This window comes from Melozone crissalis, unplaced genomic scaffold (genome assembly GCF_028551555.1).
Source record: "Melozone crissalis strain CALT ecotype California unplaced genomic scaffold, PUWL_Pcris_2 ptg000019l_1, whole genome shotgun sequence".
Classification (NCBI taxonomy): domain Eukaryota; kingdom Metazoa; phylum Chordata; class Aves; order Passeriformes; family Passerellidae; genus Melozone; species Melozone crissalis.
Genome location: NW_026535797.1, coordinates 19762340 through 19774784, shown reverse-complemented (window position 1 = coordinate 19774784; position 12445 = coordinate 19762340). Strand labels below are relative to the sequence as shown.

The 12445-nt window shown below is 48.2% G+C and overlaps 1 protein-coding gene across 1 annotated transcript; it reads right to left on the bottom strand.

Moving 5' to 3' along the window:
- Window positions 1–225: 225 nt before the first annotated feature.
- On the bottom strand, window positions 226–6688 carry PITX3 (paired like homeodomain 3). The gene is made up of 3 exons (XM_054276659.1): window positions 6580–6688; window positions 1807–2012; window positions 226–789 (listed from the first exon to the last, which is right to left on the bottom strand). The coding sequence occupies exons 1-3, from the start codon at window positions 6686–6688 to the stop codon at window positions 226–228; spliced, it is 879 nt and encodes a 292-aa protein (XP_054132634.1).
- Window positions 6689–12445: the final 5757 nt, after the last annotated feature.

Below are 12445 nucleotides of genomic sequence, written 5' to 3'. Positions count from 1 at the left end.
AGGGAAGGGGTTTTGAAGGGGAAAGACAGTCAAAATTCACCATACAATAGACAAATCTTCATAAAGGTTCGTCTGCCTGCTCATTCTTTTCGCTCTTTCTCTCCCTGTCTCCCTCTTATGCTGTCATGTTCATTCTCACTCTGTGCAGGACGTACGCTGTTGTAGGGCTAAAGGTCTCCTTTTGTCAGGCTAAGGTCAAGTCCCTGCTTGGCAGCGGGCAGCCCTTCATACGGGCCTGTCCACGGCGTACTGGCAAGGGCTCAGGTTGGAGGCTGCCGTCTGCACCGCCGGGTAGGTGAAGTTGGCGTGCTGCTTGGCCTTCAGCCGCAGGCTGGCCAGGCTGGAGTTGCACGTGTCCCTGTACATGTAGGGGCTGGCTGTGGAGGCGTAAGGACAGGCACTGGAGGAGACAGCAGAGTTGAGGCTCGGGCTGTTCAGATTATTGATGTTTCCCAGGTTGTTGAGGCTTGGGGCCGGTACCCCGGTCACAGCAGTGGGGACCATGGATGAAGGCATGGTCATTGAGGTGATGGAGCTGGGTGGGGAGAACATGGGCTGGGAGGAGAGGGGACTGACGTTCATGGAGTTGAAGAACGGAAAGCTCTTGGCCGAGAGCGGACTGCTGGCGAGCCCCTTGGTGGCCCAGTTGTTGTAGGAATAGCTGGAATACATGTCATCGTAAGGCTGCATCAGTCCATTGAACTGGGCTCCGAAGCTGTTCTTGCACAATTCGGCCTGTTGGTTCCTCTCTCGTTTCCTCCACTTAGCTCTGCGGTTTTTGAACCAGACCTGCAAGAGAGAGAGGGAGGGCATGGGAATTGCTCTGGCTGGCCTTGAAAGGGGCCTTGCCCTGGTTTCTTTGCCCAGCAAGACAAGAGCTGTTGAAGAGCTGGCAATGCTCCCAAGGAGATGGGAGGCTGAGCATCAGGAAAGAGCTGCAGCAAGATGTCTGGGCTTCAGGGTCATCTCCCAGCAGGAATCACCAGGTGGTCCTCAGTCAACCAACAGAAACCCAAACAACTGCCATTTAACAGCACACAGAATGACCCACTTCAATCAACAAACAGATGCCCTTTATACAGAAAAAAGAGAGGAAAATACTCGCTGTATTTCCAAGAGACCACAGCTAGGAGGAGGGACTGGGGCTGTGTGACTTGGGAGCAAAGTATTTGAGGGATGTGGCTTGAAAACTGCTGAACAAAGGAAATAACTTATCTTCTTTTGACTTTGCCTCAGGACTGGCTTGGAGTGGGATGTTATAGGTCTGTCTTCTAAAAGGAAAATCTGTTAGTATTAGAGGGGTTCAAACAATATAACTTCCTAGAGCATGGAAGCTGCTGGAAGGCTATTCATGATGATGCTAACTCATATTTCTAGTAGCAGAGAGAAGCTCTCACTCCAGCTGGAGCCCTGCCACACCATGCCTGTGACTGCACATTGATTTGGGAACCCAAAAGAGTGCCCTCCAGCAAGGGTAAGGCTGGGGAGTGATGGTACTGCAAGGAAAGGGTCTGCTGGGTCGAGATAGCCAGCTGGTGGGGCTCTGTGGGGCAGAGCCTGGGCTTTGAATCTACCTGTATAATCGCAAGGTGGCCCTGGATGGGGAAGGCACCACCAGCATAGGGTTTGTGTGTGGCAAGATGTGTCAGATCTCAAGGGCAGACCCTAGTGAGGTGTTTCCAAGACAGGGAAATTTTCCAGTGCTCCTAATTCCTTGCTTGGTTTGGGGACACCTTGGTCATGTATCACAGCAGGCTTCTTCCTCACAAGCTCAGGCCCAGGAAGGAGGAAGGGCTGCAGTCCTACCCGGACTCGTGCCTCTGTCAAGTTGGTCCAGACTGCAATCTCCTCCCTGGTGCTCATGTCTGGATAACGGTTTCTCTGGAAAGTGGCTTCCAGCTCCTGCAGCTGCTGGCTGGTGAAGTGCGTCCTCTGCCTCCGCTGCTTCTTCTTCAGCGAGCCGTCTTCAGGGTTGGAGTCGTCCGTCTGGTTCTGCTGGGACTTCTCAGTGTCTGTGCGAGAAACAGAAAGATGGGGAGATGCCCTGAGTTAACTTGAGGGCTTGGATGCACTTGGGGAGCCTATCCTTGGGGCAGCTCATGCTCAGTGAGGTCCCCTTCCACTGCAGCCACCAGGAGTGGTCCCATCTCCCTCCCTTGTCCTTGCAAGCAGGCATCCAGCCAGCACCAAAACCAATGCCCCTCTCACGTAGCACAGCTTGCCTTTGTTTAACTGCCATAACAGATGTTAGCTTCTAAGTGACTGGATTTGGATTTTCCAAACTTCCAATATTTGGGTTTCATTTACAGTTCACATGGGAGATAGTGGCAGAACTTATCCAGATCAGAAGGTTCTTACTCTGCTTAAAACTCTCTGCCTAAGGTGTCCTTTAGAAAAACTGTACAGAAATTGACACTTAGGACACAGCAAAAGATCCAGTCGTATCCCTCGTGGACAAAGGATGGAAAAGGCAAATTGCAAATTGATAGCAAACTGAGTCTCTTCAATTAATTAAACCTGAGAAGCACAAATTTTCATTCCCCTTCTTGCTCCTTTACATTCTTACTTAGCTGCATATGTTTTGATTTTTAAAAATAGGGAAAGGCTTCTCTTAGACCTTACCATGAAGTACTCCAGCATCTCCCTCTCTTTCTGCCCCTGCCCTCCTTCTGATCCACAGATCCCTCTTCTGGAGGCAGTGTCTTTTGTTTCACTGCCCATTAAAGTCTCAAAACTCTCCAGTGTTCACACTGATATCTCACTGAAATGTACAGCTCAGCCTCCTTCTGGGCATCAAGTCCATGTGTGCATGCTGAGCTTTTGGCTGCTGTGGGTGGAGGTGGGCAGGCAGCTGCTTCCTTGTGCCACAGCCCTTTTTGGGGGCTGTGCAAATACAAGCAGGCAAAATGCAAATAGGGGCAGAATGCAAATACAAATATCTTCCCTTCAGTTGTCCTCCATAGAGTGCCCAACTGCTCAAATGTGGCACTTTCTTTTATTATGGAAGAAAGCTTTGGCTTGTGTTTAATTCTGCTGGGAATCAAGACAAGTCACCGTAGAGGAAAATTATTCAAATGAAAATAAATAATTTCTGATGTTCAACTCCTTCCTCTGATCTAGAAGCCGGGTGAAGCATTTCCAAATGAAAATCAGGTCTTCAGCAAGGAGAGAAGTGTTCTTTTACAATGGGAAATAGTCCACTAAACTAAATAGAAATTTTTGCAAATAGTTCCCAAACTGTTCCACTTAGAAGAAGAACCTTTAAAAAAATCCTGGCATCACTCTGATAAAATTGAAATTTTTGTTTGGTCCAGTTCTCTGAGTAAAAGCTAGTTCAAAAGGCTTCAAAGTCCAGAAAAATCTCAGTGTGAAGGTGTCTGGTACAGCCCCTTAATGAGTAGGGAGGCAAGGAGACAGCAGCCTGGAATACAGTTGAGTCAGGGAAAAAAGGGATTCCATCCATTCCAAATGGAAGTGCTCTGGAATAATAGGCTCTACCTTTTTCATTTAGTTTTTATAGGGCATGTGAGAGGCCTAAAAGAATCTGAGCCCCCACAGAGACTGCTGCAGGGCAGTGCTGTGCCAACAGTAGGTGCTTCAGTGGGCCCCAGACCTGGAAGATGCTCCTGTCTCAGGAACCCAGTGCCACTACCCTCTTCCTATGAGAGTCTGTTAATTCAGAAATATTTTCTGGAAAGCTCTCCTAGTACTTGCCTTTCTTCAAAGGGAGCAATGATGGAGTTGCAGAGAACATTTCCAGGAGAAGTGCTTGCTCTCCAGGGAGGAAACCCTGGGTGTGGTCAGTGGCTTGCTCCCCACCAGCCACCTCTGCTTCTGTAGCACATCTGATGCTATCCATCAGCAGGAGTGTGAATGCAAGGACAGTGAGATGGCCATTGCTCATAGCAGCAGGTTATAAGTTGGTTCTTCTGAGCAGGAAGGTGCTATGTCCGGTTCTCAGCGTCAGGACCAGTTTGTGTTTCCATCCAGGGTGTACCTGTACAAGAACTTTCCCAGCACACCCTTGAAAATTGAAAAGTGGAATGAAAGAGCCTGGTTGTGGTCTTGTGGTACTCTTCTCATTTTCATGAGCATCTTTGTTTGTGGATCCCATATTCAGCAGAACTCTTGGAAGCATGCTCTTAATGTGGATTTTTATAGTGGTTCTTGCCAAGAAGATTAATCTGATTTCTCTAGCTCAGTGCTCTAAACCAGTATTGGATGCAGGAGATTCCTGCACTATTTATCTCCAAAGGAGATTGAACAAGGAGTGATGCCATCCATCTGAGCTAGTTATTAGGAATGGCTCAATACGGATGAACAGGCAACATTTGGTTTGTTTGTTCATCTGCTGAGCCTGGGTTAATTGGAGCCTGATGCATACAGGGGATGTGTTCTCACCAAAGTCCCTGACAAATATTAATTTCTGAAGGCGTTGCTGTGAAGTAGGAGGCTGTGCCCTTATTGGGAACTCCTGCCCAGGACTGCCCTTCTTCACTCAGGAAGAAATTATACCAAGAGGGAAAGAAAATGGAATGAAGGTACCACTGCTTTATGGGCTACATCTGGGTGAAAGAGATCACAGTGTATCTTGTTTGGTACTTGTCTTCTCAACACCCTCTGGTATACCTACTTTCCATAAATCTTAAGTGTAAGGAGAAGAAGGAATCCCAACTCTGAGCCTTGAAAAATCTCTGCAGTTCAACTTGGTGTTCTCTTTGTTTCCATACCTGCTAGCTGTGTTTCTTTCTGTCTGTCATCTCTTTTCTGCTTCTTCTACAAGCAGGGAATAAGTGTCCTCTGTAAAAGGTGCAGAGTTTTGACAGATTGCAGTGGGGACCCAAACCATGGCAATACAGGGAAAGAAATGAGCCCAGAGAAAGGATGTGGGTGCCTTGAATCCATGCCGAGAAGCACAATATGGGGAGATGTGGGGCAGTTCTCTACCTCTCTCACTCTTCATCCTTGCTCTCCCCTGACCAGTGCTGCCTGATGAAACCCAACAGAAGGGGGTGTCACTAACCATGCCACACAACTGGAGGACACTTGAGATCCCTGAATGCTAAGCCTAGACAAGCAAGGTTTGTGTTCACTTCTTAAAGATCTCTTATTTGTGTGGATGAATGAAGCAGGGCCCAGGAAAAGTAGGGAGGCAGCTCTCTTGAGGGGAGTCAAGAAGTGTCAGAAGTGTAGCTCTGCCCCTGTTCCAGGCAGACCTTGGTAGCCAGCTCTATTCTGCCTGACACTGCTGATGCATGGCTGCCATCAGCCTCTGCTGCAAAGTTACGAGCTGCACACAGGTAATGCTGGCAAGTCACCTCCCAGAACCATTTTATTTCTAGACTGCTTAAGACAGTGGGGAGTGATGTAGCCAGGCATCCAACACTTATTGTCACCCCAAAATAGGTCATGGAATATATCCTGTACATGTTCGCCCACTCGGTGAAACGACTGTGGCCATAGCTGGAATTAGCTGCTCATGCCTAATGGAAAGAAAAGTCAGTGCCTAAATTGGCACTTCTACAGCATGCCAGGGTGGGCTCAATAGGGAAGGCCACTTGAATGGAGACACTGCCATGCATCCAAAGCAGCTGACGAGGAGCCACTGAGCTTGGGGATGTGCCCAACTAAGGTACGTTTGCAGTGGGGAATTTGTCGGGCAGATTCTCTGACTCTAGTTATCCCAGTGTAACTCCCTTCATGATACTTTCTCTGGGGAATTTTAATCTGCATCATTATCCTTATTAGCTTTTGCATGCGGGTGAGCCTGGAGGCTTTACACGGAGAGCAGCGGGCTGTCCCCAGCCCTCACTCCCTCCTGCTGGCACTGGCAGAAACAGCTTTGCATCCTGACAGATCCAGAATAACAAGGGATGGAGTGGTAATCAGACAGATGTAAAATCCAGAGGAAACCACAGCATTGGTAGCTGATTTCTGAACAGGTGTTGATGGTGATGTTCCTTATTCAGAGCCTGATAAAGAATTCAGCAGGCTTGGGGTTGGTTCAGCCTTTGGGAATGGTCAGAGGCATCTCTGTAGGAGAGCAGCAAGGCACAGGTGAGGAGACTTTTTCAGTTAAAGCAGGAGCAAGACAGTGCTTCCTTTTCATCTTAATGCATGAACCTGGAAAGTTCAGCCTAATGCTTACCTTTTCCATAGAAAGTTTAAACCCAAATAATTTAAATAGAAGTAAAACAAAAAAAAAGAACAGTTTAAAATTAGGTGTAGACTTCTGCACCTTGGATCCTGTTTAGGCAAATACAATAAAATCTTGATTGGGCTGTAACCTGACTTGCCTGGCTCTGGTCTGCCATGGGCTGTGCCCTTGTGAGCAGCAGCCTCCTACAGCCAGGGCCACATTGACCCCACCACTGGGATGATGTTCTCACCCTCCCAACAGCTGTCATTGCAATATGGACCCTTATGCCTTTCCCCTGCTTGTTGGCACATCCATGCTGCTATGGCATTTTTCTGGCTCCCAGTACAAAGGGAAACTGTCCCTCTGCAAGCCACTGGCCACCCAGATCCACAAGCAAGGTTGGGACAGAGTTTTTCTTGTATCTTGGGCCTTGCACTCACCGCTGTGGTCCTGCCCTTTGCAGCTGTGCTCATGTTGAGGCGTTCCAGAGTCCGAGAGAGACAAGGCTGGGCTGCGAGCCTCCGCGTCTGCCAGCAGGTTGAAATCCATGGGGCAGGGATGGGTGGTGGAGAAGGAGGAATCTGAAAAACAGTAGTCACAGGGTGATCAGAGAGATCAATGTGTGTGTGACCTCTCCTCACCATCTCCAGCAGGGACTTGCCTTGAGGAAAGGTCTAGGAAAAGGAAAGGATTCCTGTGTGATCCTTGGACACCTTTGAGTTTCTTGGCTGGAAAATGGACATACTGGGCTTTCAGCTGAGCTTCCCTATCAATCAAAGATCATCTAGTGACACTTCTATTTGCAGCCTTCAGAGAAAGAGCCTCCAATTTATAGGTGACATTCAGACTGAAATAGCAACGCTGGGAGCATGCTGTGTAATGGAGATCTGAGGAAGTGGTTCTGGGCCAGCCAAGGGCTGTTAGCACCTTCCCCAGTCATCCCACCTCTCCCATCCTCCCTGCCCAGCTTCCCTCCTCTTTCTCCCTTGTTTCTCCACAAGCTGGCCAAGCCTAAGTAAAGCTGTTCAGAGAGCACTACATGCACACATCCCAAATGAAAAGCATTCTTGTGCCTGGCACTGATAGGAAGGCACATCAGCCTGCCATTTCTGCACATCAGAGCCATTTCTACAAGCAGAGATCCAGACAGTGCAAGCGGACTCCTTTGGGGTACATTCTGAAACCTGAATTAACATGGCAATCGCATTTCACACGCTTAGGTGCCTGGGAATGAGTGGTCCTGGCTGTAGCAGGAGCTTGCTTCCAGTCCAAGATCATCCTGACTGGAGGCTTCCCATGTCCCCTCAAGAGACTGGCCTGTGCTGGTGAGCCATCTTCCCTGGCTGAAAGCATCCCAAATGGGAAGCTGTCAGTGCTGCTCCCTACAACTGCAGGAACTACTGTGACTCTTCTGCCACCTCTTTCCACACCTCTCTGTCCCAAGATCAATTCTTTTCATCATTCACTTCCTTATGAACCCTGCACCCTCCACCTGTATTTCCTAAAGGAGCTCAGCTGAGGGCACCACTTATTCTGGACCACACTGGATGCTCATGAAGAGGCAGGCATGAGGCAGTAAGTGTTCCAAGTCTGGCTACCTCTCCTTGGAAAGGTGAGCTGGCCCTCTGTTAGCCCCTAACTGAATTTTGGATCATAACCCAGCAAAACACAGGATGTTTCACTGCCACCAGTGCACAGTTTATGAAGGCTGGATCGATTTGAGGGGACCACAGCAGCTTCTGAAACTTTAGCCACTCCCAGCTTATACCTCACCTTCCCAGCTAGGGATCCTTTTTCTCTAGGACACAACAACTGATACATTGTTCCAGGATCTGGGACCCCTGGGTTTAGGGAAGTTTGGACCAGGGGTTTGGAACTTTCAAACTTCAGGTGGAGATCAGTTGTAAAGGGTTCCTGGGTGGTGGAGGATTGCCCAGCCCCTCAAATCCATGTGTGTCAGGGAGGGAACGTGCTGAAGACAGTCTGGACTGTGTTAGTTTTTAGACATGTAAACAAGAGATTAATCACATAGCTGTTGCACCTCATTTGGACGTGGATGACAGTGACTAAGAATGTATTTTCAGAGCTGTCTAAAGCCTCCTTTAGTCAATTTGCACAAGGCTGCTGCCAGGGCCCAGGGCTGATCCCCATATCTGCAGTGTGCTTTCCAGGCTGCAATGAGAGAGAAAGGAGCCATTTCTAATGGTTGTCTGGCTGGCTTCTGCAGCAGATCTCGTTCACAAAACCCCTGCACTTTTCCTTGCTCTTCACTTGGCTTGACCTCCGTTCACTGCCTGAGAGGTCCACTGCCTCTCCCAGGTACTGCTGGGACAGTCTCAATACCAACCTCAGTCAGTGCTCTCTGGAAGCAGCACATAACAAACCAGGACCTGGTTCTGCTTTCCCAGACCTTTGCCTTGCTCTGGGCTTCTCATCTTCTGTGGGAGAGAAGTGGCAGGACTCTGCCTTTGCCATGAGGCTGGTTTCCATTTCCACTTCGTGGCAAGCCTGACCTTTGATGTCTGCTGGCTGTGTTAAGCTCCTGCCAGCAGCCAGGCACAGCCCTGTTGCATTCTGCAGTGTGTACATACGTGAAGTGATGTGACAGGGGCTGTGTTTTCTTTAATACCTTTGCATGGAGTAGGGGAGTCCATCTGCTGCTGATATTGCCATGGCTTTTAGCATTACTCTCAGAATTATGCAGAAACGCGCAGTGAATTAATTCCACGGATTAAGTCTTGATTAAGATGTGTGTCACTTTGCTGTCTCAGAATTTATTAAGAGCCCTTCTTGAGTCTGCAGCAGATGGAATTTCTGCCCAATGTTTGTAGATGATAATTTCCCCTCTTCTACAGCCATTTGCATATGATTGCATCTGTCAAGCACAATTTCCTCTCTTCTAGAGCTTGACACTGTACTGGATGATTTAAGGAGGAATTCAGATCCTTGCCTTGCTGTAACTCAAGGACAGTGTCCTCCTGTGCAGGGTCCTGTTTGCTCTTTTTCCACATCTGCATTGCTTTCATCTGTACAAACTAGAATGAAGACAGGAAAACCAGGGAGGAGTATCTTACAGAGACAAGGTTCCACAGTGACAACACAAGGCACAAGGCTCAGGAGAACTTAGTCCTGGTATTGAAAATTTATGCCCCATCCTGGGCTGCACCAATGCAGTGGTTGCAAAGTTCATCCAAGCTGCTGGACACAACATAGCATGCTTAGCCTGCTTCTGAGATACAGTGGGCACTTAGATTGAAACTGGTTATGAAGGGTGGCCAGTACTGGGACTTGTGGCTGAGCACAAGTTTGCTTTGTGAACTGAATTTAAAAGCAGGAGGATTTCAGAGACAAGATGATGTATGTATATATGTAATTGCACAAACTACTGCATGTGCCATATGTGGTGACATCAAGGAATGCCTTCTCAATTTGCTCTGAGCAGGTCATGGAGAAGCAAAAGCAAGAGGGGAGAGGGATCTACTCAGCATGATTATAAAAGCAGGAAAAGTCTCCAATGGTGACAGCACGTGAGCTCTGTACCAATGTATTTACCCAAAAGCAACCCCATGCTACTGACACAAAAGGCTGTAAGGTATTCTAGATTATACAGCCCTTTTGGATTTAGAAAAAGATGCTTTCATCCACATTGGGTAGATATTGCTGTAGGCAGAGATATTAAAAAAGTCAACGATAAACCTTCATGGCATTTCTACTAAGTTGTTTGCCCAGTCTCAAGGAACCAATGAAATTGGCAACTCAAAAGTATTTTTAAATAAAATCAAATTTACCATCTTCATCTGACTCTTCATCTCACTTTCTTTTAACATAAAAGTACAGTTTCTTTAGGGACAGCTCTGTACTGGCAACATGCAGCCAGGCTTCTCAGAGGCTTCAGTTTTGCAAAACTAGTCATGGCTCCCAGTCTGCTCCAGCACCCGTAACTCCTTCCATTGATGTGTTATTGCCCCTGAGATAAAGGTTCCCAAACCTGTAACAAACACAGCTCTTCTTCCAGTCACTGCCCATGTGAACATGCTGTGGCCACCTGTACAAGACCCTCCAGCCGGACAGGGAATTGCCATCCCTTCTCCATGGGCGTGGTGGAGGGCAGGGGAAGAGCAATACTGGCTCTAGGCCTTTTCTCTTTTCAAATGTACCCCCTTTCTATTTCTGTGTCAGCTCCCAACTGCTCAAGCCAGGGACATTTAGGCAGTAGAAGGAGGACACTCCTTCATGAGGAGGGCAACCTTGTTTACCTGAAAACAGGAACAAGGATCCCTGTGAGCCATCTCCTGGTTCTCTGTAACACACTGCTCCATCACCTGGGAGCAAAGAGGATTTTGCTTGGGTGTTTTTTTCTTTGAAGGGCTGGGAAGGAAACATAGAGGCTGACTTCAAGCAAAGTAAGGCTAATTATAGGAGTGGCTTTTGTGATGTGGGTCTTGCCCATTGAGAGCTGCCAGAGACTGACTAGTGTGTGCTGCTCAACTGTCTGCACTGCCTGCAGGCTTCCTGCTGGACCTGCTTTTGGCAAGTTGATCCAGAGGTGAAAAGCTGTCTCTTGCATTGTTTTGATGTTATTTGACTTCCCATGGGCATGCAGGGGTGCTTCAGCAAGGGCTGATGCTTCAGGTTGCAAGATAGCAGCACAATGACCACTGATGACCCAAGGATAGGAGGGAAGCCCTAAGCTGGCCTCTCTCAAGCAGATCAGCACAGCCCTGTGGATCTGTGAGTTTCCTGCCTCCAGCCAGGGCCAGAGTAGCTGAATCTTCTGCTTGGAATTGCTGATCTCCACAAAGAGTTCAGGGTTGCCCCTCAGGGCTGAAAGGTGCTCTGCAATCATTTGGGGGGAAGTGGCCTTTCATTCTTGCTTCCCCTGAGGTGAAGATATGATGTTACACTAGATTCTTAGGGTCAGAGCTGTCTCTTCCTGCTCCATCAATCGCAGAAGTCAAACTACTGCTGATTGCTTCACTCCTCCCATGCTCATGTTCCCTCTGTGCTGGCTTACTTTTAGGAGAGACAAACATTTGGGCTTCTATTTAAATGTACATTTTCAGAAAGATGATCTGCCTCTGTACTTTGGTCCCTGTGAGGGGCTGAGACAAGGTGGAACACGCCCTGCCTCTCCCTCTACTCCTTGTCAAAAAGGAAGTGATTGAGAGTGTGCCTGTTCTCTCGAGGAAGAGCATTTTGTTCTCTGCATACATGTGTTTGTTCAGGCAATGGTGCTATCAGAGTGCCTGTGGGCTGCAATTAAAAGTACCACATGAGCACAGCACATGAATCGTGCAGCAACCAAGAGTCAGATTCTCTTTGCTGACCAACACAAGCGCTGCCTGTGAGGGGCTTTCCCCACTGCTAGAAAGCACGAAGGATGGGGTGCAAAATGAGTTAATATTTGTTTCCTTGAGACTATAGAAATATAACTATGGGGAGACCAAGGTCACCCACTGCTAAACACCTCAGTGTAGCTTTAAATCTCTAATCTTAATGGAATTGCAGCAGGAACCAAGAGCAACCATTAATCACTGGAAGATAAACAGCAGCAGCCAACTGGTGACCCGGAGCGCAGGGCCATTATGGGACAGGAGAGCAAGCTGCCTGCCTCCAAAAACATCAGGCTGTGCACAGCCTCAGGCTGCCTGAGCAGTGGTTTCGGGTGCACACTCACAAGTGGATCATTGACCTCCAGCAAGGGCTGAGTCACAGGTTATAATAAACTTTATTTCTCGTTTTAGTCCCTACAGCTGGGCACTAACCCCTGAGCTCCTGAGGGGTGGCTTGGCAGTGGTGTGTGCTGCTTTGAAGAACATGGTGTAGGGGTTTTATTCCTCTCATCAGTAGGAATTGCCAAAGCTCCCTGAGGCACTTAGTGGCTTTGTTGTCAGAGCAAGTTGTCTGGCACTGCCCCACACACGGATTGGGCCACAGAGCACTGAGAGGTGTGCATGGTGCCATGGAACTGCAGTAGCCCAGGCTCTTGCTGCCAGGCTTCCTGGCCACAGCTGGCAGCAAGGACCTGAGAGCTGGCAGCCCTCTGATGAGGGGGTCCAGGTTATTTCTCTTTTTGTGCGGGGCTCTAAGGAGAAGTTCCCAATAATGTGAGGTGGGAAGAGAGTGAGGAGGTAAGGTGCTGCCATTGACTTGTCTTATGATGTAGGTAAAACTATTTGACTGTTCTGGGGTTGTATCCTTCATCTCAGAAATCACATAAATGAGCATATCTGAGCTAGTGGAGGTAATGAAGCAAAATTCTTTTAAATGCTTTCAGATCCTCAGATAAGAGGTGCTAGGAAAATG